Here is a 12780-nt window from a genome sequence, read left to right on the forward strand (position 1 = left end):
ATGCGAAATGGTACAACCACTTCAGAAAACAGTTTGGCAGTTTCTAATAAAGTTAAACATACATTTACTGTAAGACTCAGCAATCCCACTCATAGACATTTACCCAAAAATAACAAAAATGTCTTCTCTCTCACATACACACACACACACACTGTACACAAATGTTTAAAGCAGGTTTTTTTAGAATCACAAAACTAGAAACAAACTACAGGTCCTTCAAGTGGTGAATGGATAAATAAACTGTAGTACATCCATGGAATGGAATACTACTCAGCAACAAAAACCAATGGACTACTGATACACATAACAACATGGAGGAATCTCACATGCATTATACTGTGTGAAAGAAGCTAGATTCAAGAAGTTGCATAATACATGATTGCACTGATATGACACTTTAGAAAAGGCAAAATTATAGAGACAAACTGATTAGTGGTTGCTAGGGATGGAGGCAGGAGAGATTAACTACAATGGGACAACACAGTGGAGTGTGGAGGGTGATGGAACTGTTTTATATCTTGAACATGGTGGTGGTTACACAGCTGTATGTGTCTTAACTCAGATCTTTACACCAAACCGAGTTAATTTTTCTGTGTGTAGATTTTTAGAAGTAAATAACACAACAAATCCTCAAAAAAAGAACTTTAACAGCCCCTTCCCCCAAATAAAAAACAGAGAGAGACCACCTCAAGGGCTGTTGAAGTTATCAAAAGAAGAATTGACCAAGATGGGTTCTATGTGGATCATTGGGAACCAAGAGTGAACAAAACATCTAAGAACCATTACAGAGAACCCCTAGGCAGAATTCACTGACTTCCTGAGTATAGAAGCAGGGAACAAGACATCAAAGTCTACTCAAGAATCATAAACCCAAAAAAAGGGAAATTGGAGTGGGGAGATGTTGAAAGGATTCTGAGTAACTCATAAGAGTGAAGGAAATACTGAAGAACAGTGTCAGACAACTCTCGTGTGCCACTTGAAAACCTTCACCCCTGCTGTGGCAGCCAGTTTCTTAATGCAGGTGTAACTGGACAGCACACAGTCTGGCTTCATATACCTCCCATTACCTGTCTGGGGCTTCTTCTACACCGCTGTAAGAGATGCCCAGCAGGAACTCACTGGGTACTCAAAAGCGTGCAAGCCAAAAGTGGGGAGTTAATACCATGTGGACACATTTGACCAATAGGAAATAGTCATTTGTGGATAAATGCTTCCCCTTCTCCCCCATTCCAAGCAACAGTTGTAAGATCCATTTTGAAAATCTCCTAAATCAAGCCCTTGGCATTAAGGACTAACACCAGTGGTGGCGGCCAACTCAATAACTCATCCTTGTATTGATTATCTTTCCTCCATCCCTGTTTCATTTCCCCTGTCAAAACTCTCTGAACTACTCATATTATCAAATACACTACCCATGGGCCAGACTTCATTTCAGGCTCTGCATCCTGGGAAACCCAGGCCAAGACAAGCAGGCATTGAGAAGGATCCAATGTAGCTCTGGAAGTTTCAGCAGCAGAAATTTATGGACCATCTCTTAAGGGTAATGGCATCAGTGGACTCAGCTCTAACCAACCTCCAACCACTTCCCAGGAGTGAGTCTGGCACAGCTTAGGTCACATGTATATTCTGGAGTCAAAGGGCATGGAATATCATGCTCTATCTCACAGAATCACTTGGAGTGGGGAAGGGGCAATTCTCCAAAGAGAATGAGGAGGTTGGAAACAGGAGGCGATGTAAGAAAATTTTGTTATCTAATTGCAAGTTACTTTTGGATCGTGTTAACATATCTTTAAAGAAAAAAGTGCATTGTGGCATACTAGCCCCTTTGTGCCTGAAGTGTAAGTATTTTTCGTGTAAAGAATCAACAGCTTACTAGAACCTGGTTAAAGCCTTAAAACAGAAAACATAAACATGATTCGGGCATATTATGGGATTTTCTGGTAGGTTTTTCTGATAGCTCAAAACTAATGTTTTGAATTTGGAAAGCTTATACTCTAGCAATTGCTAAAATAGCCAGCTTCATTTTTTCTCACTCTCATTTTGTCTCTCTCTAGGTTAATTTCCAACACAGGTATTAAGCACTTGCCAGCTGTTCACAAGATTCAATCTCTCCAAAAGGTTCTACTGTAAGTTTCTCCTCGAGGGGTTACCAACTCTTCCCTCACAGCTGTCTTGCCCAACAGGCTGTGGACCTGTAATATGCATTGCTTAGTCTACATCCTCCAAATGTGTTGCTCTGGGTGAGCAGAGGTAGGAAGGTAAATAGCAAGTGTCCTTGGTTTTACCTGAAGGCCAGCTGATCTCAGTTTGGAGGAAGTCAGCAGGCTCCTCAATAAGACAGTTGTCAACAGAGCCAGCTTGTAGCAAATCAAGGTCTCTCCTGTCTTCACTCTTTAAAGCCTTAAATACCTTCTCCCTGCAACTCCCTCTGCCTTTCACCATCCTCTCCTCTTCCCTCCAGAATTCCCATGTTGCCCTAGGCATAAAGAAACCATCCAACGAATTTACACTATGTAACTGATATAATGTATTTTGCCTTTTCCCAAGGCATCTGTATTTTGAAAGAGGAAGGGAAAAGGCAATGTACAATGGAAAGTTTATTTTCAATAGTGAAATTGTAAGAATCTGGACAGACCCAAAAGGAAATGGTAGGGAAGGGGTGTAAGGAGCTAAAAAAAAAAGAGGGAAAGAAGAGGGAGAGAGGGAGGGAGAGAGAGAGTTGGAGAATCTCCTGGAATTTTTCAAATTGTTCTAAGCAGTTTACTTCCACATTTATATGTTAGATCAGAGCCAGCAAGGATGCTTGATGGGAGGATGGGAGACAAAGAGGAAAATGAGACTTTCTCAACTCTTTCATTTAAGGAGAGAGAAATCAATGATTACATTTTTCTGTGACCCAAAGAGAACAGAAGGAGGGAAACTAGCTGTAAGAAGGAGATTGAGATGGGAGGAAGATGAAGGCCCAGTGGAGGTGAATGGAGACGTTTGGTATGGAGACGAAAGGTCAGCTTACTTGTCACTGTCATATTGAGCAGACACCAACTGGGGAGGCAATGATAATAAATGAGTATGTTAGAACCTTAACACACAGAAATTAGCTGAGAAAACTTTCAGAGAGAAAAAAGACTGCACGTCTGTAATCACATTTTTAAGAACTGATATACTAAACATAAATTAGATGTCATTTATTTCCCAAACTTTGGACTCATCATCCTTCAGAGCACTAACTCTTCAGATCTTACCTCAGCTAAAGAGCACATCCTGCCAAGTGAACTAAATGTGGGAAGGTAACATGAGTGGAGCTGACTTAAATACCTAATTTGTCTGTACTTTCTTCCAGAGACATTCAAGATAATATAAACATCCACATAGTTGAAAGAAATTCTTTCATGGGGCTGAGTTTTGAAAGTATGATTCTGTAAGTAAAGAAAAAAAACCCAGTGGAGTAACATTTGGTTTTTCTTTTAATGATCTCTTTCTCATAACCGGATGCTCCTTTTTTGTTTGGGTAACTTTGGCATTTCACCATTTAAATTTCTCTCTGGTTCTGTGTTTTTCTCTCATTTCCCATCTTTAAATTTCAGAATCACAACATGGAGTCATGTTAATAATTTATGAATCTGTGGTGCGATTCAAGTATTTAAAATTGCTCTTTGAATGATGGTCTCCTGTGATGCAACATCTGTTCCGAAGGACAGAATAACTCATGCATCAATAAAGCTAGTTATTGCCTGGCAATGCCTTTGTTGCCCAAAGAAAAAGACAAGGAAGGAGGCTGAATCAAGAAGATATGGATATTCCCTCATAACTATGCCAAGCAGCTCCTCTTCAGCCCCATGCTGTGCAGAAGATGACTTCTCATTTTCTTGGAACAATCACATTTTTTAATGAGCTTGAGTTACTCCCTCTGACTTTTGGGAAAGTTTTTAAATGCACTTTGTGTTGTTAATAAACTACATTCTAACCTTTTGTGCCAGTAGCCTGCATGGCAGTTTACCCACTTCCCAAGGTTGCCAAGAAATAGGGCACTAGGGATTACCCAAGTGTCTGTGGGATCCGCAGAAGTTAGATGAACAGAATGACATTTGGGGAACCAGTAATCGCAATTACATCTGTAAGGAAAGCATTTTATCTTTCTTTTACACAAATTATTGTTTTTAAAAAACATACAAGAGTTTGTGTGTGTGCATGGGTGAGTGTGTTTAATATGCCAATATGTACAAAAGGTTAAGTTCCAGTCCAGAAAGGATTTTAGTCCTTTTCAAAGCAATAATATGATTCAGAGATCCAGCTGGACAAAAAAAAAAAAGAGAGAGAGAGAAATAGTAGACAGAAAGGAGAACATTTTGAAGAATAAAGCTAAGCACAGTATTTGATGTAAATTAATTACAGAGAACAATAGAAAAGGTTTGAAAGAGACCAGCTGAGGAATTGGATGTGTGAAGGGAAAAATCAAATCAAAGGCATGTATTCAGAGTACACAGTTTAATAACAAAAGTTATAGGTAATATCCAATCCTTTCACTCAATATGCTCACGATACTTGGAATTTGTGTGTCGGAATGAGTTGATGGGAGTGTAGGAAATATGAGAGAATGGGAAAGCAAAAATAATTAAAATATGAACAGAAGGAAATGTATGCAAAACAAAAGCAATTATTCTAAGAGTAAAGCAGGAGTAATTTATTCTGACTGGCCTGTGATGTGAGGGTTGAATGAAGAGTTCAGTGAAGGAAAGAAGGCTGAGCGAGGAGCTTGTGTCTAAGCTGGGCTGTAGAAGATGAGTGGGGTTTAGCCAGACCACCAGCAAAGGACAAGCCAAGAACACAGAATCATCGAGGCCGAGAAGGTTGGGGGGAAAAAAAGAAAAGGTAAAAGGAGCCTTTGGAAAATAGTGAGTACTTGAGTAATAGTGAGTACCTGAGTAATACCAGCCTAGTGGGTTGTAGCATAAACACAATAGTAAAAGGATTTCTGGGCTATATCATGGAGGGAGAATATTAGTGATAAATGTAATCAGTTGTGCCTGGATGTTTGTGCTTCTTTAAACTTTGCTGTAAACATTCTTAAATATAGTGATTCAAAATTACTATTGACACACAGCTTTCTTGCCCAGACCATAAGACAGAAGACAAGGCATCCTCACCTTCCGAGTCTTACCTCTCCCCAAGTGGAGGCAAAGAACTGAGCAAATAAGAAGTTACGATGGAGGCTTGTAAACCCAAACCTGCAAAAGAAATGTGCAGATCACAGCCTCTCTTTGCTGACTCCTCTTCACGGACTCTGCGCGGTTCCCCAGCATTTGGAACAGACTCTCCTAGCAAGGAGACTTTTCTCAGAGTCAACACTCCTCAGACACGTCTCTAAAGGATAAATTCACATTTCTTTGAACAAAATCTATTTTTCTTAACCTCAGATGGTCCTTAGTCCTTAGATAAGAGAATCAGAAGATCCATACTCAGCACAGCTTAAGACTTCAATTGTTCTTAGTCTGGGTGCTGTGTCTGGATGCAGGGGCACATTCTCCTACTAGGGACATCCAAGTGCACTCAGAAACAACAGCATGGCAAATGGCACTGATGCCTGAAAAGTTCTTTAAGCATTGGCATTTTTCAAAATCCTGAGGCCTTGTTCTAAAAATATAGACATTAAAAAAACAAAAAACAGCTCAACAAATGAAGGATTATCAGACACTTGGCTAGTGACTCAGAGTAAAATGAGCAATAAAAACCCACCCTGTGGAAGCCTCTGAGCCCTTCCCCACACCCACCCTGCCCCTGCAACCAGAGGGTGTGAATGGGGAAAGCAACTAGCTATGGCCGACTAGCAGAGTGGCTGAATTCAGAAAAAATAAAATGAAGTTACATGCGTGCCAGCTCCCAGCACACCCTGGCCACAGGAGAGGCTCACTTCATGTGCATTTCCTGCCTTCTTCAGTAGGCTTCCATCTCACTTGCCTGCCCCTCAGTGAGCTCTAATGGGCCAGGTCCCCCCAGCATCTTCCCTCTTTCAGCTGAGTGCAGACTCTGGTCTGGAGCCTCCTGAGCCTCTACTGAGTGAACGCACTAGGAACACAAAAAGATTAAGGAAAACTATGATCCAGTTATCTTTAGCTAATGCTCTACCCAGGTTGTCATCATCATCAGCTTTTAAAGCCAGCACTACCTCTCCTAAAAGACTAAGAGTGTACTTAATAAACGTCGGCTTCTCCTTGTTGGCCGTCTGAGAGTCCTACATCCTAATGTAAACCCCAGCGCAGGAGTCATGGACATAATTTGTTTTTTGTATGATGATCCATTGTTAACATCCAAAAATATACCCCTCTCCCTATAAGATGGTGTCTGTTGATTGAGAAAATCCATAAGGACAAAGGACTAGTTTGAATACAATAATTCTTTTAAATTAGTCTGTATATTTTTTAATCATGGCAACATCTATTTGCAGGACATATGTGTGCAGAAAATATTAATTATGTAGTCTACAGAAAAATAGATGGAACCCATTTGAACTTACACACTCCTTGTGTTAGATTAAGGGTCAGGCAAATACAGACCAAGGGCCAAATGGGCCCATGTGCTAGGACTGGTTTTTACAGTGAACATTTTAATGACAGAGAACACTAACATTGAACCTAAATTAAGCAAAATGTTATCCCCCCTCCCCAAGAAAAAAATTCCATTCTTTACAATAGACCTATATTACAATAAAAAAATGCACTCAATTATTACTATTACATTTTAAATTTGGTCAATAAAAAATCTGTAAAAATTGTTTTATAAGTACCTATATAAAGTACATATGTGGTATCCTCTATTTTGTCTCTGGCCCACAAAACCTAAAATTGACTCTCCAGCCCTTTACAGAAAAAGTTAGCTGACCACTGTGTTTGTTCCAAACCCCCAGGGATGAACATCCCACAGGTTAGGGGAAGCTGCTCCAGTAACTCTCACTACATGGGGACAGGCTGACAAGTCAGTCAAGAGGCTGGATGTGCCTGGGACAGGCTTCCTCATGGGTAGGTGCCTGGTAGGTGGGACAGGTGGCGCAGAGCCACCTCTTGACCCCCAGAACCCACCAATTGGTTGCTAATGTTTTAAAAGGTTTACCTTGCTCTTGTCTGGAGTTCTTAGCTAAACTGGCTTTTGGGAGGAAGAAAACACACAGAGTTGTTCTCCTGTGATTTAAAGCATTTTCTAGCTACCCACTGCAGTCCAGGAAATAGAGTCCTGACCACACAGGAGCTTCTCCGGGCAGCTTTTTGAAGAGTCTTATTTGTAAACCCACGGAGCCTGACAAGGACAGAACCTGACAGCAAATCAAGAGGGAGTGGTCAGAGGCTCTCCGGACTAAGCTGTCTGACCTTGGATTTCCGTCTGTTTTCAGATCCATCCAGGAGCACAGCAATGAAGAGCTGTCGGCCAAAGGTGTCCTTGGGCTCCCCTGTCCAGGCAGACCTGCTCACTGACCCTCTTTGCACAATCAGGATCACTGTTCCACACGCACCCCCACCCCCAGAGTCTCCTCCCACCCCACTCACACCACCTCGCCCTGCCACAGCCCACAGTCTCTCTAACTGATTTCTCTGCCTTACTTAACCCAGAGCCACCTCCACAAACCTCCAATAACCAGGTCCCTATGGGTCACAGGAGATGTTCAGGTTGTCTGACAGCTTAATTAGATCACTTTCTAATGACAGCCAGGCCTGCTGCTGTGGGTGAACATAGGTGAGAGGCTTAGGGCCTTAGAGAAAGGTGATACAAAATGTTGTCTATCTTATAAACACTTGTTCAATGACTGTATGATTTCTGTCCTTCAGAACGGGAAAGATCTTCATCTGCTCCCCACCTGGCACTGTCTCTGCACACGAATGATGTGCGCAAAGACCTTACAGGATCCAGGCTGCTATGCCTACTTGTGCTTTTCAAAATTAAATTTCATTTGTTTCTCTGAATAGGTAATACATGCACATAATGCAAACTTCAAACATTACAAAAGGTTACACAGTGATAGATCAGTCTCCCTCCCACTCCTGTCCCGGAGCCTTAAGGGTGGCATTTTATTTATGCCGCTAACCTGTGCTGTATGACCTTGCCCCAGTGCTTCCAATTATGAAGCCCCTGTATTGTTTGCATCTGACATTATTGGTTTTTTAATGGGCCTTTTATTTCAGACGGCTGAGTAAAAATGGGATTCAAGAAATACACAACTGTGCATTCAATGGAACCCAACTAGATGAGCTGTAAGTAGCCCTGACTATTCCTCCAGGCCATTTAGAGGGAAATGGCTCTTACAACAGCAATGTTTATGTGGCTTGTGTTTTCCTTCTTCTTTCTTCAACTCCATGCCCAGGAATCTAAGTGATAATAATAATTTGGAAGAATTGCCTAATGATGTTTTCCAGGGAGCCTCTGGACCAGTCATTCTGTGAGTAGCTTCCCCCATTTCCATGTGCAAGAGATTGACATGTATAAGTTAGAAATCAACGTTCTCCAATTCAGAGAAGCTTCCAAGACTGGGCTGGCAATTAAGGCCAATTTTTATTTGTCTCATCTGCTAAGACTTAGACAATTTAGGGTTGATCAACATTCTAACTTTCAATAAAATAACAATAATAACAACTAACATTTAATGAGCACTTACCAAGTCCCAGACGGTGTTTGCAAAGCTTTTTAAAATGTATTTTCTACTTTAATCCTTATAATAACCTCTGTGGCAGGAGCTATAATTCTCATTTTAAAGAAGGAAAAACTGGCTTCCCTTGAGGGTTAATTAAGTCGCCCAAGGTCCTGCAAATTTTAGGGCACACATTTAACGCCAAACTGGTCTCACTCATAATATAGACTCTTAACTTCTCTGGAAGGGAGAGCACAGCTCTCCTTCCTCAGCCTCAACATCCAGGAGTTTCCCTCAACCCAGTGAGATTTACACACACACGTTTATTTTTGGATCCTCTTTGACTTGTCAGAGCCGGGGGAAATCTCTGTTCTTCCTTTCTCGCGTTCTTATGGCTGGGCTAATCAGATAAGACCAGCTTAACAGAAGAAAAACTCGAGTTTAGTACGTATGTATTGGAGATCATAGAGAAACCATGCTCGGAGAGTGAACAAAGCAGGCAGTATCTCTCTCTCTTTTACACAAAGAAACAGCAAATTTTTGAAGAATGGACAGGACAAAGAAACTGAGGTTTGGGGTATGTAATTAGTGAGGACTTCAGGCAGAGTTTAGGCTGCAGGTAGTAAGTGAGCGAGGTTGTTTCTGTAGCTTCTCGCCCTGGATTCCCAGCTCTTGGGGGTCGGGACACGGGGAGCGCCCCTTTCACAGGGGAGATTTGTTTCCTGCTTTCAGGGCGAACAGAGACAGGAGGGTCACAAGGCCCTTTTTGCTTCTCAAGTAACTTTAATTCAAAATAATCTATGCGGTTGTGGGATATTTTGGGGTGGCCTGCCCAGGGCCCCAACAGCCCTGATTCCAGATCTCTTGGGTTGCATTCAGCATCTCATAGCGCTGCATCAGCACCTCTCCTCCTGTTGTTCCTTCCTCATCTCCATTTCTCCCCTCCAAGAGTGACTTTCCCCTATTCTCTTCTCCTCTGCTCCTGTCCTTCCACAAAGTCATTCTCACTCCCGCCTCTTTCCTAACCACCTCAGCCAACAGTGAATTCTTCCTCCTGTGACTCCCATGGCCTTTATGGGTACAGGGGCCCAAATCTGCAAGAGCTTTTTAAAAATATGTTTTGCTGGGCTCTAAGAAGACCAACGACATCTACTGATGAATGTAGTGGATTGTAAGAAAGGAACCCAGAAGGAAGGAGTCAGACACAAGAAGAAATAGTGAGCAAAGAAATAGATAAACATACAGCTTACTAGACGACATTTCTATAGCCTGCCAAAGGTCAGTTCGGGTATTTGGGAGCCACTAGCCTGCACCTCTTATTTGGCAGTCAGTATCAGCTACCACATGTGGTTATCTACCTACCTACCTACCATCTATCAACATCACTTTCAGCTTCCAAAAACCTTATGTCTTCCTTCAGGCTGGAACCTACGTATGTCCAGAACTAGACCCTGTATGGTAGAGCAGAAACTCCATCAATGGTTATTATTGATAAACGGTGCACTGTGACTCATATATGGGACTCTGCCTCTTTGAAGAAAGAGGTTCAAAGATTATTCCAGAATGCCTGGCTTGAGATAGGCAATATATGCAAAAGAAGGAAGTGTCAGCATAATTAAGCAGAGATGCCAGACAGACTACCTCAGATTAAAACCAGTTCCTTCACCTCTCTAAGCTTCAGTTTCCTCACCTAAAACATGGCAAAAACAATAGTACCTATTTCCTAATACTGTTTGAACCTTAATATTATTATAGATGTATGAAAGTGTGTTTATTTATATATTCACTCATTGAACAGATAGATTTTAAGTACCAGCCCTGTGCCTCACACTATATATATTGCAGAGAACAAAAGAAAATTCTTCCTCACAGAAAGCTTATATTCTCATAAGGGGGAGTCAGACAATAACTAAATATACAACGTAATGTATCAGGTCATGATGTGTGCTGTGAAGTATCAAGTAGGACTCGGGCGTCACAAACGGAGAGTGTCCGGCATGCAGTCCACGTGTTCTAATATACAAAGTACTTAGAACGTGTAATGCTTAGTTAATACTCCCTATTCTCAGAGTACTTGGGAGTCAAATGGACTTAGAGAAAGTGCTTTCGATGTCATTGACCACAAGAAGAACAGCTTGTCAGCTTGCTTTGCTAAAAGTCCTAAGGGTTTTGAATGTTCCTTAACAGGCACCTCTACCTATTACAGCAGAACATATCCGCTATGGGGTAGGTTTCCATATGTGACCTGTACCAGGTACACTGTTAAATCACAGCACTTTAACCATTGTCTGCTACAGAAAAGGTTCAAGTTGGACAGGATCCCCCAACTAGCTTACTAAGCCCCTGAGGAAACCAGAGCCAGAAATGGGAAGCGACCTGCTCAAAGATCACACTGCCATCATAAGGGGCAGAACTGGACCAGAAACTCGATCTCCTGCCTCCATTCCATGTATTCCCACCATATCTCATTGCCTAAAGTACATCAATATGTCTAATCAAACATCTAACATTTATTCAATAAGGCCCCCTGCAATTGGCTGTGAGCTAAAATAGATGGGGAGATAATTATCAACACCAGACTCCCAGCAAAGAACACCAGTGAATGGTATGTACAGCCAGCACAGAAGAACGTCTCCCGCAGTTGCATGAGCATGCCGAGGTGCTGCGCAATGTGTATCATCAGAGTGTCTAACAGAGAACACAAACGAATCCTCCAGCCAGCCCCGCCGTGAATGCCAGCAGGAAGAGGGATGTCACCATTACAAGCAGTTCTGCAAGATCCTCAAGTTACAGGCCCATTTTTCACCCGTTTTACCACAGGAACATATCTGGCCAGAATAAAGTAAATAAAATTTACAGAAAAATCCAAAGGAATTATGAAACACTGCCACGACTTAGAAGGGCAGAGAGTGATAATACATTCCCACATCTTTTCATCTCAATGCATCAGGATATATGTGCCAGATCCTGGATGAAAGCCCAGCCTATAATTGCCAGCCTCCTTCTCCCCACCTCCAGGGCAAGAGGATTGATTACCTTAACATCAAACCTCCCTTTCTTGGGCTTTTGGGTTAGGTCACAAATGTCTTTCCAGCCTCTCATCTCACTGACCTGGGATTCTATGGCCTATCCCATCTCCCGCAACCTGATGCACCAACCCCATCTAAACCCTGGCCTGAGAGCTGCTTGTTTAGGTGTGTGCAGAGGATCCAGCACACCCCAGAGGCGGTGGGTTAATGGGTGGGAGAAGGAGTGTGCACAGACTGCTCAGCCCATAGTAGATGCTGCTCAGGCTAGGGCTGTGACTGGCCTTGGGTCAGATTCCCCTCCCCGCAGATAAGACTGTGATATGGATATTTCATGCAGGAGGTTTCCTGGGGAGTGCTCTGGGGGTATGTGGGGAGTACTGGATGGAAGCAGAATCAGACAAAGAGGGAAGTAGAACTGCAATGCATCTGCAACAGAAGGCTCAGCGGATCCCACAGGGAGCTCTAGAGTTAAGATGGCCCTTCAAAGTTGTACTGAATTAAGGCAAGAGGCCAGGCCTTTCATCTAGTCACTGGGTGCAGGCTACCCCTGGAGAGGAGCCAAATCTTGGAGCTCAGCTACGAGCCACTCCAGCTGCAAATGGTTCTCAGCTGCCCTCAAGCAGTAGTTCTAAATGATCATGCATCAGAATGACCTGGCATGCTTGTAAAACCCTAGATTGCCAATCCCACCCCCCCACCCCTGAGAGTTGATTCAGCAGGTCAGGGTGAGCCTGAGAACCTGCATCTCTAACTTCCCAGGTGAAGCTGATGTTGCTGGTCCAGAAAGCATACTGAGAATTACTGCCCTAGAACTAATACTAGGAGTCGGGAAGCCTCACCCTCTCTCCAGAATATCTCCTCCAAGAGTTAACAGTGGTGAATCTTCCTCCTGGATAGGAAACCCATGCAGAACATGGGAACTGCAGGTTCCCTGTAGATACATGCAAGGGATTCTAAGGGAGTTAAGGGGAGGACACCCAAACCAAGGATAACTTCTTTCCTGAAGGCAAAATTTTTAGTTGAGTGAAAAGCAGGGAGCCTCTGAACACCTGAGGGTGCAAGGGTGAGATGCTCCATCACAAAGAGAAATAGATGCAGAGAAAGCCAGGGGCATGCAGACAAGCTCCACGAGTTTCGGAG

At 42.7% G+C, this 12780-nt stretch overlaps 1 protein-coding gene across 1 annotated transcript in view; it reads left to right on the forward strand.

Annotated features, from left to right (window-relative positions):
* FSHR (follicle stimulating hormone receptor) overlaps positions 1-12780 on the forward strand; it is a 168849-nt gene that overhangs the window by 142505 nt on the left and 13564 nt on the right. The window contains exons 5-8 of the mRNA XM_046661759.1: positions 2055-2126; positions 3341-3418; positions 8169-8237; positions 8348-8422. Coding sequence (XP_046517715.1) covers positions 2055-2126; positions 3341-3418; positions 8169-8237; positions 8348-8422 — 294 coding nt within the window. The remainder of the gene's footprint in view (positions 1-2054; positions 2127-3340; positions 3419-8168; positions 8238-8347; positions 8423-12780) is intronic.

This window comes from Equus quagga, chromosome 5 (genome assembly GCF_021613505.1).
Source record: "Equus quagga isolate Etosha38 chromosome 5, UCLA_HA_Equagga_1.0, whole genome shotgun sequence".
Classification (NCBI taxonomy): domain Eukaryota; kingdom Metazoa; phylum Chordata; class Mammalia; order Perissodactyla; family Equidae; genus Equus; species Equus quagga.